At 41.5% G+C, this 20,562-nt stretch overlaps 5 protein-coding genes across 9 annotated transcripts; 3 read left to right on the forward strand and 2 right to left on the reverse strand.

Annotated features, from left to right (window-relative positions):
- The first annotated feature begins 252 nt into the window (after nucleotides 1-252).
- On the forward strand, nucleotides 253-1,793 carry LOC116210320 (histone H2B.2-like). Its single transcript, XM_031544179.1, has 2 exons — nucleotides 253-743; nucleotides 856-1,793. The coding sequence occupies exons 1-2, from the start codon at nucleotides 368-370 to the stop codon at nucleotides 1,428-1,430; spliced, it is 951 nt and encodes a 316-aa protein (XP_031400039.1). The 5' UTR covers nucleotides 253-367; the 3' UTR covers nucleotides 1,431-1,793.
- A 1,063-nt stretch (nucleotides 1,794-2,856) lies between these two features.
- LOC116210080 (RING-H2 finger protein ATL57-like) lies at nucleotides 2,857-4,332 on the forward strand. Its single transcript, XM_031543889.1, has one exon. It carries the CDS (start codon nucleotides 3,144-3,146, stop codon nucleotides 4,032-4,034), a length of 891 nt encoding a protein of 296 aa, XP_031399749.1. The 5' UTR covers nucleotides 2,857-3,143; the 3' UTR covers nucleotides 4,035-4,332.
- Nucleotides 4,333-6,072: 1,740 nt separating this feature from the next.
- LOC116211204 (RING finger protein PFF0165c) lies at nucleotides 6,073-11,170 on the reverse strand. 4 transcript variants are annotated; one of them, XM_031545469.1, is made up of 9 exons: nucleotides 10,949-11,165; nucleotides 9,312-10,433; nucleotides 8,865-8,983; nucleotides 7,673-8,557; nucleotides 7,272-7,581; nucleotides 7,024-7,189; nucleotides 6,757-6,862; nucleotides 6,477-6,664; nucleotides 6,073-6,362 (listed from the first exon to the last, which is right to left on the reverse strand). In XM_031545469.1, the coding sequence occupies exons 2-8, from the start codon at nucleotides 10,131-10,133 to the stop codon at nucleotides 6,547-6,549; spliced, it is 2,526 nt and encodes an 841-aa protein (XP_031401329.1). In that variant the 5' UTR covers nucleotides 10,134-10,433; nucleotides 10,949-11,165; the 3' UTR covers nucleotides 6,073-6,362; nucleotides 6,477-6,546. The 4 variants fall into 4 exon arrangements, with proteins under 4 accessions (XP_031401329.1, XP_031401330.1, XP_031401332.1 ...); XM_031545470.1 differs by having other exon boundaries at nucleotides 6,073-6,390; XM_031545472.1 differs by lacking the exon at nucleotides 10,949-11,165 and adding an exon at nucleotides 10,557-10,897.
- A 4,860-nt stretch (nucleotides 11,171-16,030) lies between these two features.
- Nucleotides 16,031-17,077, reverse strand: LOC116210317 (uncharacterized protein At1g08160-like). The gene is made up of 2 exons (XM_031544177.1): nucleotides 16,639-17,077; nucleotides 16,031-16,517 (listed from the first exon to the last, which is right to left on the reverse strand). The coding sequence occupies exons 1-2, from the start codon at nucleotides 17,016-17,018 to the stop codon at nucleotides 16,265-16,267; spliced, it is 633 nt and encodes a 210-aa protein (XP_031400037.1). The 5' UTR covers nucleotides 17,019-17,077; the 3' UTR covers nucleotides 16,031-16,264.
- Nucleotides 17,078-18,954: 1,877 nt separating this feature from the next.
- Nucleotides 18,955-20,489, forward strand: LOC116211499 (cyclin-dependent kinases regulatory subunit 1). Of its 2 annotated transcripts, none has more exons than XM_031545923.1 (4): nucleotides 18,955-19,111; nucleotides 19,221-19,306; nucleotides 19,408-19,468; nucleotides 20,067-20,489. In XM_031545923.1, the coding sequence occupies exons 2-4, from the start codon at nucleotides 19,254-19,256 to the stop codon at nucleotides 20,217-20,219; spliced, it is 267 nt and encodes an 88-aa protein (XP_031401783.1). In that variant the 5' UTR covers nucleotides 18,955-19,111; nucleotides 19,221-19,253; the 3' UTR covers nucleotides 20,220-20,489. The 2 variants fall into 2 exon arrangements, with proteins under 2 accessions (XP_031401783.1, XP_031401785.1); XM_031545925.1 differs by having other exon boundaries at nucleotides 18,995-19,111; nucleotides 19,191-19,306.
- The last annotated feature ends 73 nt before the right edge of the window (nucleotides 20,490-20,562 follow it).

The following is a 20,562-nucleotide window of genomic DNA, read 5'->3' on the forward strand; positions in this document are numbered from 1 at the left end:
GCCTCATAGTCATAGTCATGCTCATCCGTTTGTCAAGAAAAAAACCGGAGTCCCTTGCTACCAGCAGCTACCGAAGGTGGTCGTGGGCGGGAGGCATGGCCTCGACCCTTCCACCGGTTTTCACCCTTTAACCCCAACACGTAGCATTTACACTTCCCACTAGCCCGACACGTGTCACCCCACCTGTCCACCCTCCTCAGTCAACCGACAGAATGTTCTTTCCCTCTCCCTATCCCATCCCATTTTGATTTCCGGTTTTGATTTATAGAACTAGAACAGAACAGAGAGCTGTCTGTCTGGACATTTTCTTAAAGTAGTCGTCTTAATTTGCCGGGGAGATCAGTAGCTGCACGCAGCACGTGCGTTGATGGCTCCAAAGCGGAAGGGGAAGAAGGTCGTGGGAGTGGTGAGGACCACCAGGAAGGTTGTCCAAGAAACCGTGCAAGTTGCTGTGGTTGACAATGACACTAACAATGGCAACACCCAGCCGAGCCAGATCAGTTTGCCGGATTTCGAAGGCGAAACCGAGGAGCTTCAAGAGGAACAGGAGCTGGAGACTGGGATGGGGCTAGGTACAGAAGAAGAAGAAGAAGCTCCTCTCACTTTCATCGGCGGCAGTGCCAGCACTCCTCCCTCGAGTTCGATGACGAGGAGGATGTCCACCAGGCGGACCATCATTGTCGAAGACAAGATACCCGAAGGTGCTCCCACCAAGCTGCGAGTTCCGGTCGAGGAACCTGCAGGTCAGTCGTTCGCTTCGTTCTCTCATACGATACGACCACCCCGCGTATTCCATCTTTATTTGATCTTTGGAACTTTGCGGAATTATCACATCGTGTTTTGGTAATGTGGCAGCGCCGAGGGAAACTGTCGCTGTAAGAACTGAAGGATGGACTGAGGAGAGGCGGCCCGAAGAGCAGCCTCAAAGCACGGAAGAGAACCAAGAGTCCTCTAAAAATCGGATCGAGGAGGAGGACGTGGCCCGGGAATCAGAAACTCGGCGAGAGAAGGGCCCAGTATCAGAACAAGAGGCCGAGGAAAATGATGCACGGGAAAAGCCAAAGGCTGAGAAGGGCGATGGTGCGAAGAAGGCGAGGTCAAAGCAGAGGAGAGGTAGGCGGAAGAGAACGGAGGAGGTTGGGAATGAGGAGTACAGGAGGTACGTGTTCAAGGTGTTGAAGCAGGTGCACCCGGGGATGAGGATATCGGGGCAGGCGATGACGGTGCTGAATGGGTACATGAACGACATGTTCGAGCGGCTGGCGGATGAGGCGGCCAAGCTCTCGAGGTACACTGGGAGGCTGACCCTGTCGTCGAGGGAGATCCAAGGGGCAGTGAGGCTGGTCCTGCCAGGGGAGCTCGGGCGGCATGCCATCGCGGAGGGGGCCAAGGCCGTGTCCAACTACATGTCCCATGACGCATCCCGATAACTAACTAGTTTAGCCTTGAGGTGGGAAGACCAAACCAATCAAGTCTTTTTAGCTTAGGTTTATTAATTAACTTTTCTATGTCTTTGGCTTTGTTATTGTGGTTTTGAAGTGACTTTATTTTTTTTTTTTTTTCGGTGATATTGAAGTGACTTTAGTTTAATCCTAGTCTTAGGTTATGTGTATCCAAGTGTGGATTAGTTTCTGCTATTTGGATAAGAATGTTTGTGTACGTTGTATTGTTTGCCTCCTTATGTTTTGGTTTCAGGTCGTGTTAGAAGAGAAAGGGGGGCTCGAATCGGCCACAAACAGCTATATGTAATATCTAATTAATCAATGGTAGGAATATTTATGTTGTTAGCATCACCTCTCCCTAAGATTTTGTCGTGGGAATGTCTACGAGCAGTGTGTGATGCTATCGCTTTGTCACTACAAGCGAACAGCGTGCATCGGGACGGACTCCAGATTTTGGTGATGAGGCAAGTCCTTACGAGGGAAAAGGGAAAGTAACTTTGTCGTATTTTGATATGGGGGGAGGAGAAGTGCTTAGGGAGGGAAAAGGGAAAGATAAGTCTGTCGAGTTATGGAGTAAATATAAACTTTGTCGGATTTTGATATGGGGGAGGAGAAGTCCTTGGGGAGGGAAAAGGGAAAGATAATTTTATCGAGTTATGGGGTAAATATAGGGAGTAAATATAGGAGGTAAATATAAGTAGTTTCATTAAAAATAAAATAAAAAATTATAATTTTTTTTTTACATAATTAGGGGACTATAAGTAATTTTATTAAAAATAGAATAAAAATTTATAATTTTTCACATAATGAAAATTTTAAGGGAACAACTGTCATCTCCGGTCCTTTAGTCCATCCCTAGCAATGCTTGGCCGTAAAAATCTAAGCAAGGGTTGGAGTCGGGCATGGAAATAAATCATCTAAGCAAGAGTCGGAATCAGGCCATTGTAGGGTAAAACTTCAATCGCTAATCAAATTGCACGGTTCCAATTTGCCTGATGAGTCCAAAAATGCTTAAATCAACCTCATTGATATGGCATCTTTGTCTGGAAAAACCTGAACTGCCTGCCCACCATAAAAGCTTTCATCACATTTATGCAGCAATCCATTAAAATACAGGGGGTTGGTTGCTTCGTGCTTAGCTCAGGCGCTTGTGAGATGGGTGGGCCCAACGCACGGAGGATCCGCGAGCAAGGCCCAGAAGTCGGGAGGCCGCCCCTCTACCGCGATCGGATTTGGGTGTTGTTTAAGTTCAGCTCATCACGTCAGATATGGTCACTAGTTCTTTGTCATGTCCGTGTAAAAATGTCGCATCACACTGTCATATATCAGCATAGACGACTATCGAGACGGATTGATCCTGACTTCCCCGGCTAGTAAATGAGGGAATTTAAGACGAGGGTGATCTTATCGAAATTCATTACTGTAATAGCCCCAAGCACGAGTCCATACGCGTCGCAACCCATCGATATCACATACACATGATACATGCATCGAATGACAACGCTGCCATATCATATCTCCAAAGACTAAACTCGCTCTCTAGAATTTATTGGTAAGTTTGATAAGACAGATCCCTCTGTTTTCTTGTTATCTCTCCTGGGCCTCAGTCACTCATCCTCATCATCAGACCTCCCAATTTCAATTTCGAATCCTCTCTCTCTGTCTCTCTCTCTCTCTCTCTCTCTCTGTGTCTCGCTCGAAATGGAGACTCGGCCCTGCCAACACCGTAGGTGTAGAATCCTACTATACCACGACAGTGCTCCGTACACCACATCTATTCCTCCTTCCCCGCCAATTCTCTTCCCGCGCCACTCCTCCTCCCTCCCTCCCTTCGGCTCCCCAGGTGGTGCAGCCACCACCACCTCCAGGCACACCCTCCGCCAGCCACCCCCGCTGACGAGGCCGCTGCCGCTGGCCCCGGACCCGCCCTTCGACTCCTCCGTGGCCCTAACCATCCTCATCCTCCTCGGCGCTTTATTCTTCATGGGCTTCTTCTCCATCTACATCCGCCGCTTCGCCGACGCGGACGACACGGGCTTGAGCATCGCCAGGGGCCGCCGCCGCCACCTCCGGGTGCTGGCCCCATCTCGAAGTCGAAGACCCCCGTCCGGCGGGCCGTCGCGCTGGGTAGCAGGCAAGGGCGTGGACCCCGCTGTCATCAGGGCCCTGCCTACCTACGCCTACGACGGGTCCGCGAAGTACCAGGTAGATTGCCCGGTCTGCCTGAGCGAGTTCGTGGAGGCAGAGACGGTGAAGGTGATCCCACACTGCGAGCACGTGTTCCACGTACACTGCATCGACCAGTGGCTCCAGTCCCACGAGTCCTGCCCCGTCTGCCGAGCCACACAGCTTCTCGAGGTGGCGAGGCCCTCCTACGTGGCGGACCAGGTCCCTGACGCATGTCCAACAGGAATCAACGTTGTGGCACAGGGGACATCGGCAGCCGTCGAGGTTGACACGTGCGCGGAATCAGGGGCACGGGAGGCGTCGAGGGCGATCATGAAATGTAGCAGTTGGTCTGACTTAGGACGAGGAGGAGGGGATTCGGTGGGAGGTCGACAGGCAACGATGTACAGAACGTTGAGTTTTTGATGGCACGTGCGATGGCGTCCACGCACGTGTGGATGTGTAGATAACTTGTAGCCCGTACCTGGTTTTGTTGGTTAATCACATCATTATTTGCCATAATTATCACTTTCCGGTTAGCTTGATGTTTACTTTTAGGTCCAAAAAAAAAAAAGAGGAGTAAAACATGAATTGTACTTCGGTACCTTGTTTCATGGGGTGATGATATAGTAGTTCGGAAGGAAAAATAATCAGCACGGTTATTTTATTTCTTACCGTCCGATCCTCTTATTTAAGATTATGACCGTATACGTGTCATTGATTATTTTGATTTAAGATTTACCAATTATAATTTTATTATTGATGTTTTTACCACGCGTCTTCATTGACGCTCGCTCTCGCCGATTAACAAGCCCGATCCAATTTCATATTAAATCGAATCGAAGCGCATCGGTTCTATCAAATAAAAACAATTTATTTACTCTAAAATAATAATAAACAAATATCAAATGTTATCTTCTATTTGTATCCTCCTAATTAAAGTCGCCCGGATAGAAAGAAAAATTCAATATCATTAAATTGAAAGAAATATCGAGAAAAGCCGGGAAACTCATCCGTGGCATTCTCTATAGATAGGCCTCCTCATATAACATATGCATTGACCAGTCGAGGCCATTGCCTTTGCAATTTGCCTCAAATGTACTTGCTGGAATGTCTTTTCTTTGACAGCAGTTTCCTTTTTGTTTGTGTATCTGCGAATTTTGTTTCTCCGACCAGAATCAATGAAAAAGATTTGCGTTTTCAATTCCTTAATTGCATTTTCAAGTCATTTGATTTATATACATATTATTTTAACAAAAGAAACTCTTATATCTTATTAGAATTTCTCAGAATTTTTCGATTCTTGCTATGATTTTTTGATTTTTTATTGACAATCCATTTATTGTACTTTTTGGAGAATTTTTCCTACAATTGGGCGAGATTGAATTTTTCTTTCGATATGGGAGATTTGATTTCTGTTCGATTGGGAGTGTACAAACAGAAGATAATATTTAGTGTTTGTTTATTATTTGTTAATTAATTAATCATTTTTATTTGATTTAATCGGTATATTTCGGTTTGGTTTAATATCAAAGCGAATCCGACTCGTTCACGAGAGAGACCGAGCGTCGACGAGAAGATGCATGATCGAAAATATCAATAGTCAAAGTATGAGGAATAAATCTTAAGATAAAATAATATTGAACACGTGTATGGCTAGTAGCTTACGTAATGGGATCTAACGACAACAATGAAACAACCATAATAGTTGTTTTTGCTAGTCAATCAATGTAGAATCTCCATTGTTTCATACTATTTCTTTCGATGACCAGTACCAAACTTCATAGGGATATTCATTTTATTTTGGGTTGATAACCAAAAAAGCATGAATTTTTTCCCTTTGTAAATTTTAATACAACTTTATTTTCTAGTAAAAATTGTACTAACTTTGATTTTTTTTATCAAGTTAGGCATTTGTGATATTTTCCATTCATTTTGCTGACATGGTGAAAAATGATGTATGCGTGACAAACTGTGTCATGCCACGTCAACAAAAATAATAATAATAAATTCAAAAAAAAAGAAAGACTTTGATTGGAGAAACAATAGCAACCCCGTCGGGCACTAAACCCTCCCCACCTCTCCCCCAATTGGGATCGCTATGGCACTGATTTGGGGGGGGGTTGGGGTTTAAAGCCTTTCTCTTTATATATATATATATATTATTTTTTTGTTGATATTATTTGCTACGTAGACACCATATATCGCCATGTCAGGAAAATAGATGCAAAATGATACAAATGTCCAATGTAACAAGAAAATCAAAGTTCATATTTTTTTTGTCAAAAACTAAAAATTCTAAAAAAATTGAAAAAAATATCGATTTTTTTTTTGTAGTTAACCTTTTTATTTCCATTTCATTTTCCCATCATATATCTTTTGATTGGTCATGTTATGAATTTTGTTGCGGAAGTTTACGTTGCAGGTTATATTAAGCAAAGTCGGGTTCAAGTATTTTACTGCAGTGCGAAAATTGAATATCGGCTTTTCACTTGAGCTCCCTCAATATAGAGATGAGTAACAACTGTCATCTGTCATTCTGTTGAACACAAAGTTTATAACTACAACTTCGAATAGTTCCAATTAGAATGTTTGCAATTAAACCATTGCAAATCCTTAAAACCTTGCAAATCCAGTCAGATTTACACGCTTCTCTGTACTATCGACAACTCGATCAGATCAACTCCTAGGACTGTATGCAGACCCAACCTGAACTCGTCCCAGGCCTTCAGAGAGCTGGACGGGGGCTATACTCTGGGGAAACAAATAGAGCCGTGTTATCCTGAATCAAAACCAAGGCTTTAAAAACTACATTCCATGTACAGTCGAAAAAATTTGGATGGACGGAAAACAAAATTATAAATATACCGGAATAGCCTCAGAGCATGAATTTATTGTTGTTAGTTGGACATTCTTCCTTCCTTTCTTCTCCTAATCTTTATGAAATGAAGTATGCTCGGATCACCTCAACCACTGGTGCCCGACACATTGGGCACTTCCCTTGTCTCTCTACCAATTTATTTGCACATTTTGAACATGCACACATGTGTCCACATCTGCATCCAAAAGATATTTGATTAAAAGTGGCCTCACAAATTTTGATTAGCGCAATTGCAGCCCCATGGTACAGTAGAATTTAGAGCTTCACCTGTACAGTAAAGAATCAATATTGCTATCATGACATATACAGCAAACTCCCTTCCTCACATGCTCCCATTTGGCGTCATCCCCGAAATTATTGGTCTCGCAGACACCTGCCATAGGAACCAGCAAGGTTATCACCTATTTATGTATAAATAAGCCGCCCAGTTAAAGACAAGGTTAATTTCAAGGTTTTGAGGGCTCCTGGATCAATCCAGGACTGCAACATCAATTGATGATTATGACCTTGTAACTACAATGCTCTTCAACTAACCTGATGAAGTAGTCGACCGATTCAACGCAGCTGAGACTTCCTGCCTTATTGAACGCTGCAACTCAAGTTGCATGTCCATGCAGGCTTCCAACATCCTTTGCATGTTGTTCATCCTCTGCTGGAGCCTTGCCATGTCGATCCTCAAGTCATTAATCATGTCCCACTCCTGCACCAAGTTAAAACCTGTTTAACTTGAGTTAAGATGAGCTCTGCAAATGACAGTGAAACTGACCAGAAAAAGAACTTACAATTCCAAGGCGCTGGTGCATATCCGGCTGTGGCCAACTATCACTATGCAAGTCATGGTCCCAATGCGACTGCATAGATGGAATAGGGAATGCTGGCAGTGCAAGTGGGGGGCTTCCAACAGCACTCATCTGAACCTCAACATCTCTATTCAACTGCTCCAGATCCTGCTCCACAGTTGCAGGGTCATGGGACGAAGTCTCGTGAAGCTCCCACTCATTAGTAGCTTGACCTTGCCTCTCCACGTACGATTGGATCAGCTGGTCAAGGCTCTCACGAAACCTACTATGCAGAAGATTGGAGACACTCCTCCTACAACAATTCCAGAAATGCAAATTAAGTTTCCAATCAATGAACCACCCCAAAGTATGCATGCCCCGATTCACCAGAATAGTTTTCTTACCTGCTTAACAGTTCCCGGAGTTCCATGCTGTATACGTTCTCGTCATCTGGTGGATAAAATGCGTTGACACTTCCATTGGAAACAATATCCCGATTAGAAGGCTGCTCTAACCAGCTCTGTACGGCCTCTTGGAAATTATCATCTTGATTTTCTTCCTCTGGGAGTTCAGAAAGGTAACTGTCTTCTATATCTTCATTGCCATACTGCTCTTGAAACCATTGGTTCTCAAATTGACTTTCATCAACGACTTCACCAGTAGTAGCATCGCTCTGTTCAACTGGCTCAGCACTAGTTTCATGCTGATCTGCTACAGTTTCAAAGCCATGCTCGAACTCTTGCACTTCGGCAGTAGAATCCTGCCCTATTAAATTCTGTGCACTGTTGCCTCCCAGATCATCTGTATGTTGCAACAAGCTACTAGTGGAAGTTTCCTCCCTTCTTGACCCTGAGAGATCACGAAGGGCTTCACTGGCTTGATGCCTGTGATCTGCAGATTCAATTTCCCTGGCTTCATGACTCAGGCCAATATTCGCTCTGTCAATAGAGAGGAGCTCTCCCTCTACCCTGACACGGTCCAACTGCTGATTATTTGATGATTCATTTTCTGCACTGGGCTCCTCTGTTTCTTCACGATCATCATTCGCTTCCAGCTGAGTGATACCTCCAATGGTAACTTCAGGATCATCCCTAGCATCAGACGACTCGCAAGTGTTACTTTCTACAGCAGAAGGCTCAATTTCTTCAGAAGTTTCGTTCAGATGAGAAGGCAAATTATTCAGGTGATCCTGATCACTCCCATTATCATTGAGGTCACAGTTGGAAGAGGTGCGAGACAGGTTGCTGCTTGCATGACTGCCACTGTCCAATCTGGAGAGAAATCCCTCTCTGCGTTTTAAATGGGCAGAAAAGTAAATTGGAATCAATAGCCCTTTCATAAGAGGAAAATGAATGATAAACGATATTTATTCAATGCAACAACACAATTAAAGGAATGTGAGCTCGGGAAAAGAAATGAATCACTGTGACGAAACCTTCTTTAGATTCTAAGAAATGGTCAAAAGAGTTATATATCTCCAACTTCAATAATATAACTAGGAATTACTTTAAGAAAGCAGAAAAGGCAACTAAAAAGGAAAGATCAGGAACAATAAAAATGTATAAATTCCTGAAGGAGGGGATGCTTAGGATTTACCTGAGACCAGATACAGTTTGCCTTTGCCTCAACAATCCTAGTTCACTAGCTGCTAGAGAACTGGTTCTCTCGGTCACCATCTGCCTTTCATTCCGCAGAAACCTTCCTCTCAGTAATGACTGCAAAGTAATGCAACATTTAGAGACCATGCCACAGAAGGTAACATAGAATATCTTACTCAGTAAATATTTAATAGCCAACTATTACATTACCACACCACAAGAAGACTAACTCTACCATTCAAAAGGAGATGCAGTCAGATCGGATACATGGCCAAAGAGTTATGGCTCAATTAATGAGGGCAACCTATAGGCAGTATAACAAAAGTTGCCAGTTGAAGAATAAATGCTAGATACTTAAGCAGGAACCTCTTGTTAGCCTATTGTATAGAAAGTTATTAATAAGGACCGGACATCCAAGACAGAGTAAAATGACTTGAAAGAGTACCTGAATACGGTTCCGATGAGCAAACTGGGAAACTGGTTGATGTTCCAACAAACTTTGGATCTCTCGCTGCCTGTCCCTTTCTGCTTTCTTCAACATATCAAGTAAAACCTGCCTCCCACATACTCGACGAATGCCCCTTCGAGTATTCTCCGCTCGAGATTCATTCTGATTGGCAATCAAACCGTCACGTACTCGTTCAATTTGAGCACCAATTTCAGCAGCTTGATCTTCCCTTGTGTCACCAGAAGGATCCCTCTGGCTATTTATCTGCACCCACTCCCGTATAATTCTAACTCTCTCCTGCTCTGTCTCACCAAGCACAGTCCTTGAACTATTGTTGGTGCGGGAAACGTTAGATGAATGTTCCCTCGCACCACTGCTCATCCACTCCCTGAAAATTTGCCTTACTCTCTCCCTTTCAAGTTCCCCGAAATCAGAAGATTGCACGCAGTCCAGACTGTGTTGATTCCCAGTTTCATTCTGCAACTCAATTTGACTCCCAGACCATGATTCATTTCCATTTTCACTCACAGCCACATCCTCCACAGCAACCTCATGTTCACTAAGACTAGCTTCAGATGCATTTGTACTAGAGGTGGCACCATTGGAAGTATTAGTCCGTTGTCGAAGGAACCCTTCACCGACTGTGCCACGGGGACTCAGCCCATGTTCATCCTCCAATTCCCGCCACATCTGCAGAATAACAGATGCTCTGCTACCTGGCCTCCCATGATCTAGACGTTGTCTAGATGCTGCAGACTGAGGCTCTCTAAGAAAAGAAGAATCAAGAACAGAAAGATTGTGCAGACCAGCAATAGCCATTGCTCCAGAAAACCCAATAAAGAAAAAAAAATCCCCTTCAACCCATCTGCTTAAGATGCATTAAAAATGTGCACTGAATGGGGAAAAAACCCTTCAAGCAGATGATCAATCCAAAACAATATCGTTGCTTTCGAATATAACCAACTATAAACTAAGCACTCATCATCAGCATCTTTATGGTTCTTGAGATTATTAAAATTCCCAGTAGAACCAAACAGAGTGAGCCACGAAGGTCAGACTGCATCAGAATTTCCAGGACATGGATAAATAAGCTCGAAGCCCAAGATTATATTCCTCTTGCTGCATCAGAAAAAAAAATGTTATTTCCAATCCTAAACAGTATAACTCGTAGCTACATATCGAATTTCTGAAAATTATAAAGAAGACGGGCAGAAATATTTTCTGGACAGAAAATTTAGATACCATTCAAATCCAAAACATGGTAAGCTCGGCCAGTTTAATAAATTGGGCGGTGGGAAATTGCGGTGCGATACAGGGAATCAGAACTCTGAATCTGAGATTCATTAATGTCCGAAATCCTACACATGGGAGCAGCCATTGAGCTGAACCGGACAACTTCACACTCTCCAATCTCAGGAATCCGAAACATGATATCGAAATCCACGGATTCCATTTCCCCCCTCATTCTTTCTAACAGCAAAATCACAGGTTCCGCTAAATCGGCATTAGCTCCGAAACCGAAATCAGATCAGAGAGACTCACGACACCGGACGAAGTTGAACCGGGACGTCGACGGACAGAACGAATTTTTCAAGGAACAGGGCTGTCCATATAAAATGAAGGAGAAAAGTTACCTGTCAAGCTCGATTTCTCTGGCTTTCGAAGCGAAGGAAACCCTACCGAGACGTGAAGATGAAAGAAAGTTACAGAGGAAGGGGAGAGAGAGAGAGAGAGAGAGAGGAAGAGAGAGAAACGGAGAATTGTCAATGGCATAAAACTTCAAGCTCACAGAGGCGAAGAGAGAGAGGAGGGGGGCAGAGAGAGAGAGAGAGAGAGAGAGAGCGGCGATTTGGAAATATTAAATGCGGCCACGTCATCGGGCCATGAATTTTGCCGTAACACTAACGTCTATAAATCCTTGCCCGGGTGGAGCGCCACGCGGCATGTGTCCCTGTCATTAGGGGCTAATCGGTCATTTAAGGGGGGTTTCCCGATTCTTAAATTAAAATGTAACGGGAGGCGGGGAAGGGAAAACTTTTTGACTGCTCGACACGCCGTCGTATTTCGCGGGGATAGTGGAGTCGGTGAGGTCACGTGAGGTGCACGTGCTCCGGACCGGCTCAACCGTTGGATCGGTGGAGGAACGTGTGGTCCAGGGCGGAGTCCCAACGGCAATTCAAATAAATCATTTGCTCTTCTCGTCCCGGTACTTCATCATCATTTATTTTCCATTTATTATCTTACCTTTTCAAATAACTTTTTATATAAACATATGCATATATGTAATTTAATTTTGTGGTATTGTTTATCCTCTACCTTTTCCTCTTTTTCTTAATTTCATACCATACATTTATCCGTGCTCATAACGACCTATCCTGCACATGTCCCGCTCCAATTATATATTTTTTTCTTATACTTCAATGGATGAATTGATTTGGACAGGGAAAAAATTTAAGGGTACGAAAAATAAAAAGTAAAAGATAGAGACAAAATTTGAATAAGAAACAAAAATAATGTGATTAGATGTGGGTTAGAAAATCGAGAGGAGAAAATGAAATAAAAAAATTGCCAAATAAGAGAAAATAGAAACGTGAGAATAATATTAAATGGACGATATTATTCTTCAAATTCTTCATTTTATTTTAAATCGTATTATATATAAACTAAAAATAAAAGATATTCTCAATTTTTCAACCCGTCCTACATAAATAAGGCATAGTTACAAAGTTAGATTGCTAGAACATCATAGATAACGTTGCGCCTCTTCACATATATGGACTTCGCGTCACCAGTGAAAGCATAGTTTCTTTGATGTGAGCATAAGACTGAGATGACAGTTTGTGCGAACCTGCCAATTTACTTTTTACTATGCTAGCTAATTTGAGTAACTTCAATTACATATTGAGAGCGCCATTTAACCAATGCCAACATTGTAATTAATCATCAAGCAACCCCTAAACTCCTTTTCGGTTGTGATGATGTGATATTGAATTTTCTTACCTACTTTTCATCGGCTACACATTTTCCTCCATAAATTTTTAGTTTCCTTGAGATCATTAACTCTCTCCTTGCACGTCATATTTACGGAAATATTCCAATCTATATCCGTTTCCCCCCTAATATTTCAAAATTAATTTATTCCATAATTTAACGAACTTCATTTATAAGTTTCATTTTTAGGTCTGATCATTGTTTATATCCTTTTTTTTTACATTAGGGAGCAAAAACCAATTTTAAATGCAAATAATGCCTTTTGACTTTTGGCAGCTTCAGAACCTTTGGGTTTCCCCAAAAAAATTAATGCACGACAGTTCGGGAAACATATAATTAGTTGCTGATCCAATTAATTAATGCTCAAAGACCCCATCATCAAGCGACAATATCAAATTTAATGGGTCGCATGTAGCCGACCACGTAAGAATGATAAGATATTCCATTGTAAGAATTTTTAATCTCCTCATGGGTGCAAGTATATATCTATAGCTCCCGGTGCGTGGTCCGTTATTGGTTTTCCTAGTCTGAAATCCGATTTAATATATGAACCTTGGGTCCGAGTGCAGTCGAATCTAGTCTTAACATAGAACCTAACCGAGTTTACATCCATCGGGAGAACTAATAATTTTATGGAATCGAACTAAATCCCGTGGCGCGTACCCTTTTCCTTTTTTGTCTTTTTCCTAATGGAGACATTAGATGCAGAGGGAAGTGAACATGTGATGATAAAAGATCCCAATGTCCTGCAGGGGGTTACCCACCCACACAGCCACATGCGCCCTTTGCTGCACTGTCAAGTACTTATAATATCCGCCCACACAGCAACATGTGCCCTTTGCTGCACTGTCAAGTACTTATAACTTTATAAGTGAGCTCTCCAAAAAAAAAAAAAAAAAGTCGCAATACTGCCCTAAATATGGAGAAGAAATTATTGACATTTCTGAAAGAAGAAAAAGGGTCCCAATATAATTTCACTTTCATTTCATTTGTTTTTTTTTGTGTGTGTAAAAATCTGAGACGATGAGCCTTCCTTTTCTTTAAAGCTATGAGTCATCCGTTCTGCTTATATATACCTGCAAAACCATATTATATCATAGGGAATTTCCTTTTGTACAGCAAAATGAACATATATGCTTAAGTATGGCGACTAATTAATTACTCACATTTTACGTTAGATAAATTATTAATCCCTTCTGCATTATCGGAAAGTTCTCCGACCATAAGTATGGAACGTACGTACCAAGAGATCGCACCCACATGATGATGATGATATTATAAGTACAAGACTGATCATGAAGAGAAAGGGACAACAATATTAGGACAAAGGCATAAAAAAACAGGCCTTTATATATATATATATATATATATATATATATATATATGGTACTTTTAAAAAAACTTTAGGGTTCGGCCGGAAAGTGTTGGGATGCATGCAAATTTGTCCCTTAACATATAGACAGTGCCTCAAAAAAATAATGGAGAGGGACCCCGTCGGATGTGTTAGGTTTTGCATTGTCCTCGGCCTTTCATCTGAATATTGACGCACTCCTTCACATCTAGTTCCTTAGCTATATAGGGTTACCCCATGATATATTTCTCTGTGGGACTGATCTCCCTCTGTTTAGGGCAGCCAGCAGCCCTACTACATCCTAAAGCGTCGTAGGACACATTATGCACGTGATCAACTTCCTTGTACGATCAACTTCCTTGTACGAGCCGACCTTGCCCTAATCTTTCGGGTCCTTTTGTTAGAAATGCATCCTCTGGGAAGATCAAAGCCAGAAGATATTCTTTTGGTGATCGAAACCTTTGCATTAACTATATCGCGCGCGTGATGAATATATTGCTTTTGAGGGTGAAACCTTGAATTATCTTAGCATGGGCCGAGGCAATACATGAAGTATATAAATGCTTGTATGTACGTACATGTCACTAGATCGACAAGTTGATTGGATAATGTTCGGCTGCTTGAAGTTAATTTATTTCTTAGCTTGGAAGATCTTGGAGAGAGCAAACAAAATACCGTAATTTACCCCCCAAAAAAAGGTACAAAATTAACCGATGGGATTATGACTCGACCTTGTTGGAATTTTCCTCGAAGCTTCTTGGCCTTTTCTCCTAAGCAGGGGAGTAGAGTTCAAGACAAAAGTCGACAATGAAACATTACACAGATTGAAGATTCAAGGAAAAGACACATATTGGATCCAAAGTTTTGGGACATATACACGAGATCAATATATTAGTTGCAATATCAGTAACTTAGGGTGCGTTTGGATTCAGAGTTAAAGTAAGTTTAATTTTGATTTTGATTTTGATCGTGGAAAATGACAAATAGGATGTGATTATAAATTTGACTTAGGAAACGTGTGTTTTTGTTGTGTAGTGTGTTGAGTTAAAGTTAAAATTTGGTGTTTAAGAATCCAAACAGGCCCTTAGGATTAGATGACCCGCGTGCATGCGCACTCGTGCGTTATGTCAATCAAAAAATAAATATAATTTCCATATAGCCGGGTCTAGTGAAGTATTTGTTGCATTCATAGTATTTAATCGTACGTATTCATCCCTTGATACGTTCCTGACCCGTTAGTTCAGAAACCAGGAATAGGAGAGATGCTCGATATATGAAGATGCGTCTTAACCTAGTTGTCCGTTCTAAGTCTATATTTAATTTATCCTATCGAATTGAACTGGCAAGAGTCATTTGGTACATTGAGGCTACTGATCTCATATCGCCCTACATCAAAATCATGATCAGTTTTATACTCGTATATACTTTGGATATATTTCATCCAAGAACAAAAGCAGAATCTTGCATATTTCAAACAATATTTGTTCACTCTTTTCTTGTTGTTTTTTTTTTTTTGGTTCGGGGGTTGCGTGTGGTGTCTAAGCAAATGAGAAGCAACGCTGTTCGCTTGGCGTAAACGAAACGTCATTAACTACTACAAAAGTTTGGTGCAACACTCACCCTTTCTTGAATATAATATCTATCTGCACATATATGTTTGGAGCCCTAAATGATCGAGAGCCCATTTCCCGTTATCAGCCTTTGCTATAAATTTAAATGGGCCGAAGGGTCCAATAATAGTTTTGCTCAATGTGAAGCCCATTTCCTCTTTCGTTTCATTTTCGTCTTACGAAGATGACCTTGCCAAATTATAGTTAAGTGACTACAACCGTCACACTTAGGACAAGTTACTAACTTTATAGGGGGGAGGGGGAAACTACCACGCCAATCATCCACTTTTCACTCTCATTTTTTTCCTTTCTTCTCTCAATTATAACCTATATCCTCTCATACTCTTTTGACACGTGCATGTACAATCAAGACGCGTATACGTGTCCTATGTACGGTCTGCATTGTATTTTAGGAAGTGAAGAGTTGATGGTTAAAGAAAATCAAAGTTATAATTTACTCTCAACTTCCTCATAATGTGAGGTTTGTTATTAATTTAATTATTTTTGTTATGGACAAAATCTTTAATTTTTTCTTCTCCCAGTATTTCTATTGTAATATACATATTAATTAAAGACTTCCCGTCCCCTTTATTTTCTCTTGTTTTTTATATTTTATTTTAATTAGTTAGATGATTTAAAGATTGCACTAACACGACCAAAGTAGTTACACGTCGAAGACTAGCGTGAGAGAGAGGTTTTATCATATTATATGTCCTTTGCGTAGTATGGGTGGGCACCTCTCTAGTGCCAATAAATCGAAGAAGAACATGAAATTCTCAAATGCATTATATACTCAGACAAAACAAATCGTTACAAATCACATAATCCACAAAATGAGGCAAAATACACAACCATTTGTCCCACACAGAGCTGCAAGGCACCAAGACTGTAATCTATACTGCAAACGCTTTCCTTTTAAAAAGGCAAAAAAAAAAATGAATGAATAAATCCATGGTTGGTGCTTTAGTCTAATGAATTGATTGATGAATAAGTTTTAATTAAAGCTGAATGTTGCACTTGGTCCCCTCAAAGCTCTTGGACCGGGTGAAGTGTCCCAGAACCGGGGAACAGTAAATCTTGACCGTCCGATCCCTTGACTTCCATGCCCCCACCTTGTACCGGATTCTCGCCCTGATCCGCACGTCCAACTCCACCGTCCCGGCCGTCCTCTCCAGCCTCAGGTTCCTCGAGATCACCTGGAGCAGCGGCACATCACGCGCCGACGGCTTCACGTACAGCCGTGTCACATTCCTAATAATTAAAGATAAGTCGAGCAGTTAGTATGATATCACAATGGAAAATCTCCATATGTACTTGCTTTAGTTAATAGCATGTGGTGCATGCGCATCAATGTTGAAACATCCAGACTTACTTGTGGCCCTGATAGAAAGGCTGGATCGTGTCGAGCGCGAGCTTTTGGTCCTCGTATCTCACAGACAGCTCGGCGGAGTCGTAATAAAAGGACACGTGACGGTTGCGGTTATTGATCACCACAGTCAAGTCAAAGGTCGCACTGAGGTGATCATCCGTGAGGTTGTAGTTGTGAACGTACGCATCCTCAACGGAGACTATAACGTGTTTTGGGTGAACAACGAGCCATATTATGAGGATGCACAGGCCTGCCAGGATGATCAAGGTCAGCAGTATGCAGGCAACGCACCTGAAGATATTTGAGTGGGTAGGACGCGGTGCAGGCGGGGGCAGCTGTGGCGGTGGCGGTTGCGGTGGCGGCGGTTGCAGACGGGTGGCCATTTTAGACTGCCTGTAATGGACTGAGTGTGGTGTTGTTGGACTGTATTGTTAAACATGGGAAGGGCAGGGGATGTTTTATAGAGAAGAAAAAGCTCCTCATTAATTAAATTAGCAAGAGAATGTTTTGGTCGCGAAGCTAAGGCCAATATTCTCTCCTCTTAAGTATAAAAAGGCACAGACTATTTCATTAATTCAGGGGTTAATTGGATCATATGTACAAAAAGTATGCAAAATGCAACACTTTGGTACAAATGAATTTTTTGTTAGGATTTGGTACAAAATGTTCGAACTTATTGCAATCAGGTGCCCTCCGTTATCTAACCCTTTAACGCCGTTAGTTTTTGGTGACGTTGCTGATGACGTTTCAAACTGCATCCAACGTGGCGCTGAATTTAAAATAAATAATAAAAGAAATAAAACAATAAAATTATTTTTATTTTATTTTTGTATTTTAATTAATTTTTTAAAAAATTAATTTTTATTCTAAATTTTGTGCCAAGTTGGATGTCATTAATCCAAGTCATTGAGTCTTGATGCCATTATGACGGAACGCACCTAATTGCAACTAATTCGAATATTTTGTATCAAATCTAAACAAAAAATTCATTTTGTATCAAAGCATTACATTTAGCAAACTTCTTGTATCCTGATGTAATTAACCCTTAATTCAGCCCTTTTCTTTTCAGGCAATGTGTGTCTGTAGGAATTGGGCGATGATTATATATGTATCCTTCTTCTGTATGAACTTTTGTCCTTCGTTTTTTTCCCCTTCTTTGAGGTTCTTCGGGCTTTTTTTTTTTGGTGACTTTTAGAGGGAACTTTTGGTGATTTTTAATTGGTTGCTTGAATGAAACTCAAGGAGACACTTTGTTCTTTCCTTCTCATTGAAATCCCAGAAGGGACCTCTGAGTTTTAGAAAACAAATAGTGATATAACAGATGCATCCAATAATGCCACGACTCATTTTAGTTCGACATAACGTTATTGAGGGAACTCCAAACCTGATAGACTACATTTTTTGTAATTTAGAACTGAATCAGTTCTTAAATATATAAGGTCGATATAACGGTATGAATTGCGAGTTTTGTTTATTTAAATTTTTTTCGTCAAATTTTTCACCCGAAAAGAAGATGAGATAGCCGTAACTGTATGCACCTGAGAGATAAGATTCCGATATTCAGATAGTCCTTGTTTTAGAGTGGAAAAAAGTTTTTAACCTCGGCTGGTTCTTGCCTTGTCGCAAGCATTATTCCAAGACCAATTCAAGAAGTCACGTATGGTACCCTTTTGAGATACTTCAGATGGACCCAATTGTTGAAACTGGCTGGAGACTTGGGCCAGATTTGAATAACTCAATGCTTTGGCCCATTTAGTTCTCGTAGTGGCCCACCTTCCCCATCTCTTTGATTATCAGTATCGTTTTTTTTTTTTTCCCTGAATAAGTACGAGGTTCGGATTTTCTAATCGTATGTATCATTGGACCAAACGTTCATCCAGTGACTGGGACCGATGCACGGTCGGGACATTCAACAAATATATAGTCATCGATTGGCAAAGCGGAATGTTGGATGCTAACAAGTGTTGACTCTAGTGGGAAACTTGATATCGAGACGTTGAGCTAGAACATGTTTGGATTAGCTGAAATTTTCGGTTGCGGCTTTCTAGTACTCTAGAAGTCGAGATCGATATGTGAGCTTATTTGGAATTGGAACATATCTTGCCGTTCATAAAACCATCATTACCTACCATATATGTCTGGTAAAAATATACAAAATTATCTGAAGATCATTATGGAGACAATTATAAAATGGGAATAATCATGATTAATTGATTAATCATCAACAAAAAGCGGAATTAAGCGGGAGGAATTTCAAAATTTGAAAAAGCGGCAAATCTAGTTTTAACGAAAGAAGAAGATGAAAAGAATATGGTTAAATTACGACCTACCCCTGTCGTCCTTGTTTTGCCCACTCCTCTTTCACTCATCTCTCTCCACAGACGCAGCGACTCTCTCTCTCTCTCACATTTCATTTTCGGCGCATATTCTCTCTCTTCCTCTCTCTGTCTTCATTCAGCGTCTGCCTTCTGTTCTGGTACGTGCTTTACTCTTGGTCCAGTTGCTCTGAGTTTCCACAAATTTCCGTTTTGATTTCTTGCTCTGATCTGTCTCAGTCTGACCGTAATCCTAATCGCTGTTGTTAGTTGCGCGGAAACTTCCCTTTGCCGCCCGAGAAGATGGGACAGATTCAGTATTCCGAGAAGTACTTTGACGACACCTTCGAGTATCGGTAAGTTGCCGTGTTTATCATCTTCCATTTCATTTCCTGTCGTATTTGTCAATTTCGAGGCGTTAGTATTCAATTTCGTGGGCGATAATTTGATCGGACAGGCACGTGGTTCTTCCTCCGGAAGTCGCCAAACTCCTCCCGAAGAATCGGCTTCTCTCTGAGGTAAGTTGATGAAGAGCTTGATAGATATTCTGATCGGTCGATTAAATCTGTGGGTGCAATCGATTTTGATAGGAGATCGGATAGGTTCATGTGATGATGGATGGCCGAAATTATGAAATCAATTATTACGTTTCACTGCTTGATTTTGCCTGTGTTAGCTGTGGGAACAGATTGATAAACTAGATCAATCCTTCATTCTGGCTATCACCGCATCAAGATTGGTTTTAATGAATGTTCGAAGTTTCAATAAATCGTGCAGGATGAATTCATTGCTCTCAGTGAAAGCTGTAGGAGGTGGGTTCGTTGCTTTTGTTGTGGTAGTGATTCAATGCTTTGCTGCTCTTGCAAGGATAGACATAGAGCTATAAGAATGTGAATTTGCTTCAAACCAAAGGATTAGTGATTACATTAGGTCAAAGTTTATACAGTCACATGCTTTGTTCTGTCCAATTGGTTGTTGATGTCTCGGTCCATTTGGGGATTTTTTGCAGAACTTGGGTCGCCAACCTTATCTGTTGAATTTCTTTTTGCTCTATTGACCTTAACCTTATTTTGCGAATCAAATCTATAGTCACTTTGTCTATCCTCTGTCTTTCAGAACGAATGGCGTGCAATCGGAGTTCAACAGAGCCGTGGATGGGTCCACTATGCTATCCACCGCCCTGAGCCACACATCATGCTCTTCAGGAGGCCCCTCAACTATCAGCAGCAGCAAGAGAATCAGGCCCAGCAGAACATACTCGCCAAGTGAAGATGCTGCTGTTTTATCCCTATAAGCATAGAACCATATATGATAATACTTTAACCTTGATGGTCTCGGTATATGTGTAGGACCTGTTGCATATGTGGAAGTCTTGGTGTATCAGTGATAATTTATCGCGGTACCAGTTCTAGTATGTTTGGTGTCAATGATCTTTGCTTTGATCTTTGGTGGCTTAACTTTTGGACCCTGAGGATGTGCTTCTAGCATGACAACAAAGTCTTGGTGAACAATGGCTAGTGGTCTTTTGTTTCGTGATTTGTGTTGGTTTGTCATTTTCGACTTTCGCACATCTAGCTTGCTAATGGTTGCAGCTATCCTTTCCGAGTTTCTT

Source organism: Punica granatum, chromosome 6, assembly GCF_007655135.1.
Source record: "Punica granatum isolate Tunisia-2019 chromosome 6, ASM765513v2, whole genome shotgun sequence".
Taxonomy (NCBI): Eukaryota; Viridiplantae; Streptophyta; class Magnoliopsida; order Myrtales; family Lythraceae; genus Punica; species Punica granatum.

Excerpts from the sequence above, each read along its gene's own strand:
- LOC116210320 (XM_031544179.1), top strand. The coding sequence starts at position 368 with ATGGCTCCAAAGCGGAAGGGGAAGAAGGTCGTGGGAGTGGTGAGGACC. Across the intron at positions 744-855 it reads TCCGGTCGAGGAACCTGCAG|CGCCGAGGGAAACTGTCGCT; the intron begins GTCAGTCGTTCG and ends GTAATGTGGCAG.
- LOC116210080 (XM_031543889.1), top strand. The coding sequence starts at position 3,144 with ATGGAGACTCGGCCCTGCCAACACCGTAGGTGTAGAATCCTACTATAC.
- LOC116211204 (XM_031545469.1), bottom strand. The coding sequence starts at position 10,133 with ATGGCTATTGCTGGTCTGCACAATCTTTCTGTTCTTGATTCTTCTTTT. Across the intron at positions 8,558-8,864 it reads CAAACTGTATCTGGTCTCAG|AGAGGGATTTCTCTCCAGAT; the intron begins GTAAATCCTAAG and ends TTTAAAACGCAG. Across the intron at positions 7,190-7,271 it reads TGCACCAGCGCCTTGGAATT|GAGTGGGACATGATTAATGA; the intron begins GTAAGTTCTTTT and ends AACTTGGTGCAG.
- LOC116210317 (XM_031544177.1), bottom strand. The coding sequence starts at position 17,018 with ATGGCCACCCGTCTGCAACCGCCGCCACCGCAACCGCCACCGCCACAG. Across the intron at positions 16,518-16,638 it reads CCTTTCTATCAGGGCCACAA|GAATGTGACACGGCTGTACG; the intron begins GTAAGTCTGGAT and ends TTTAATTATTAG.
- LOC116211499 (XM_031545923.1), top strand. The coding sequence starts at position 19,254 with ATGGGACAGATTCAGTATTCCGAGAAGTACTTTGACGACACCTTCGAG. Across the intron at positions 19,307-19,407 it reads GACGACACCTTCGAGTATCG|GCACGTGGTTCTTCCTCCGG; the intron begins GTAAGTTGCCGT and ends TTGATCGGACAG. Across the intron at positions 19,469-20,066 it reads AGAATCGGCTTCTCTCTGAG|AACGAATGGCGTGCAATCGG; the intron begins GTAAGTTGATGA and ends TCTGTCTTTCAG.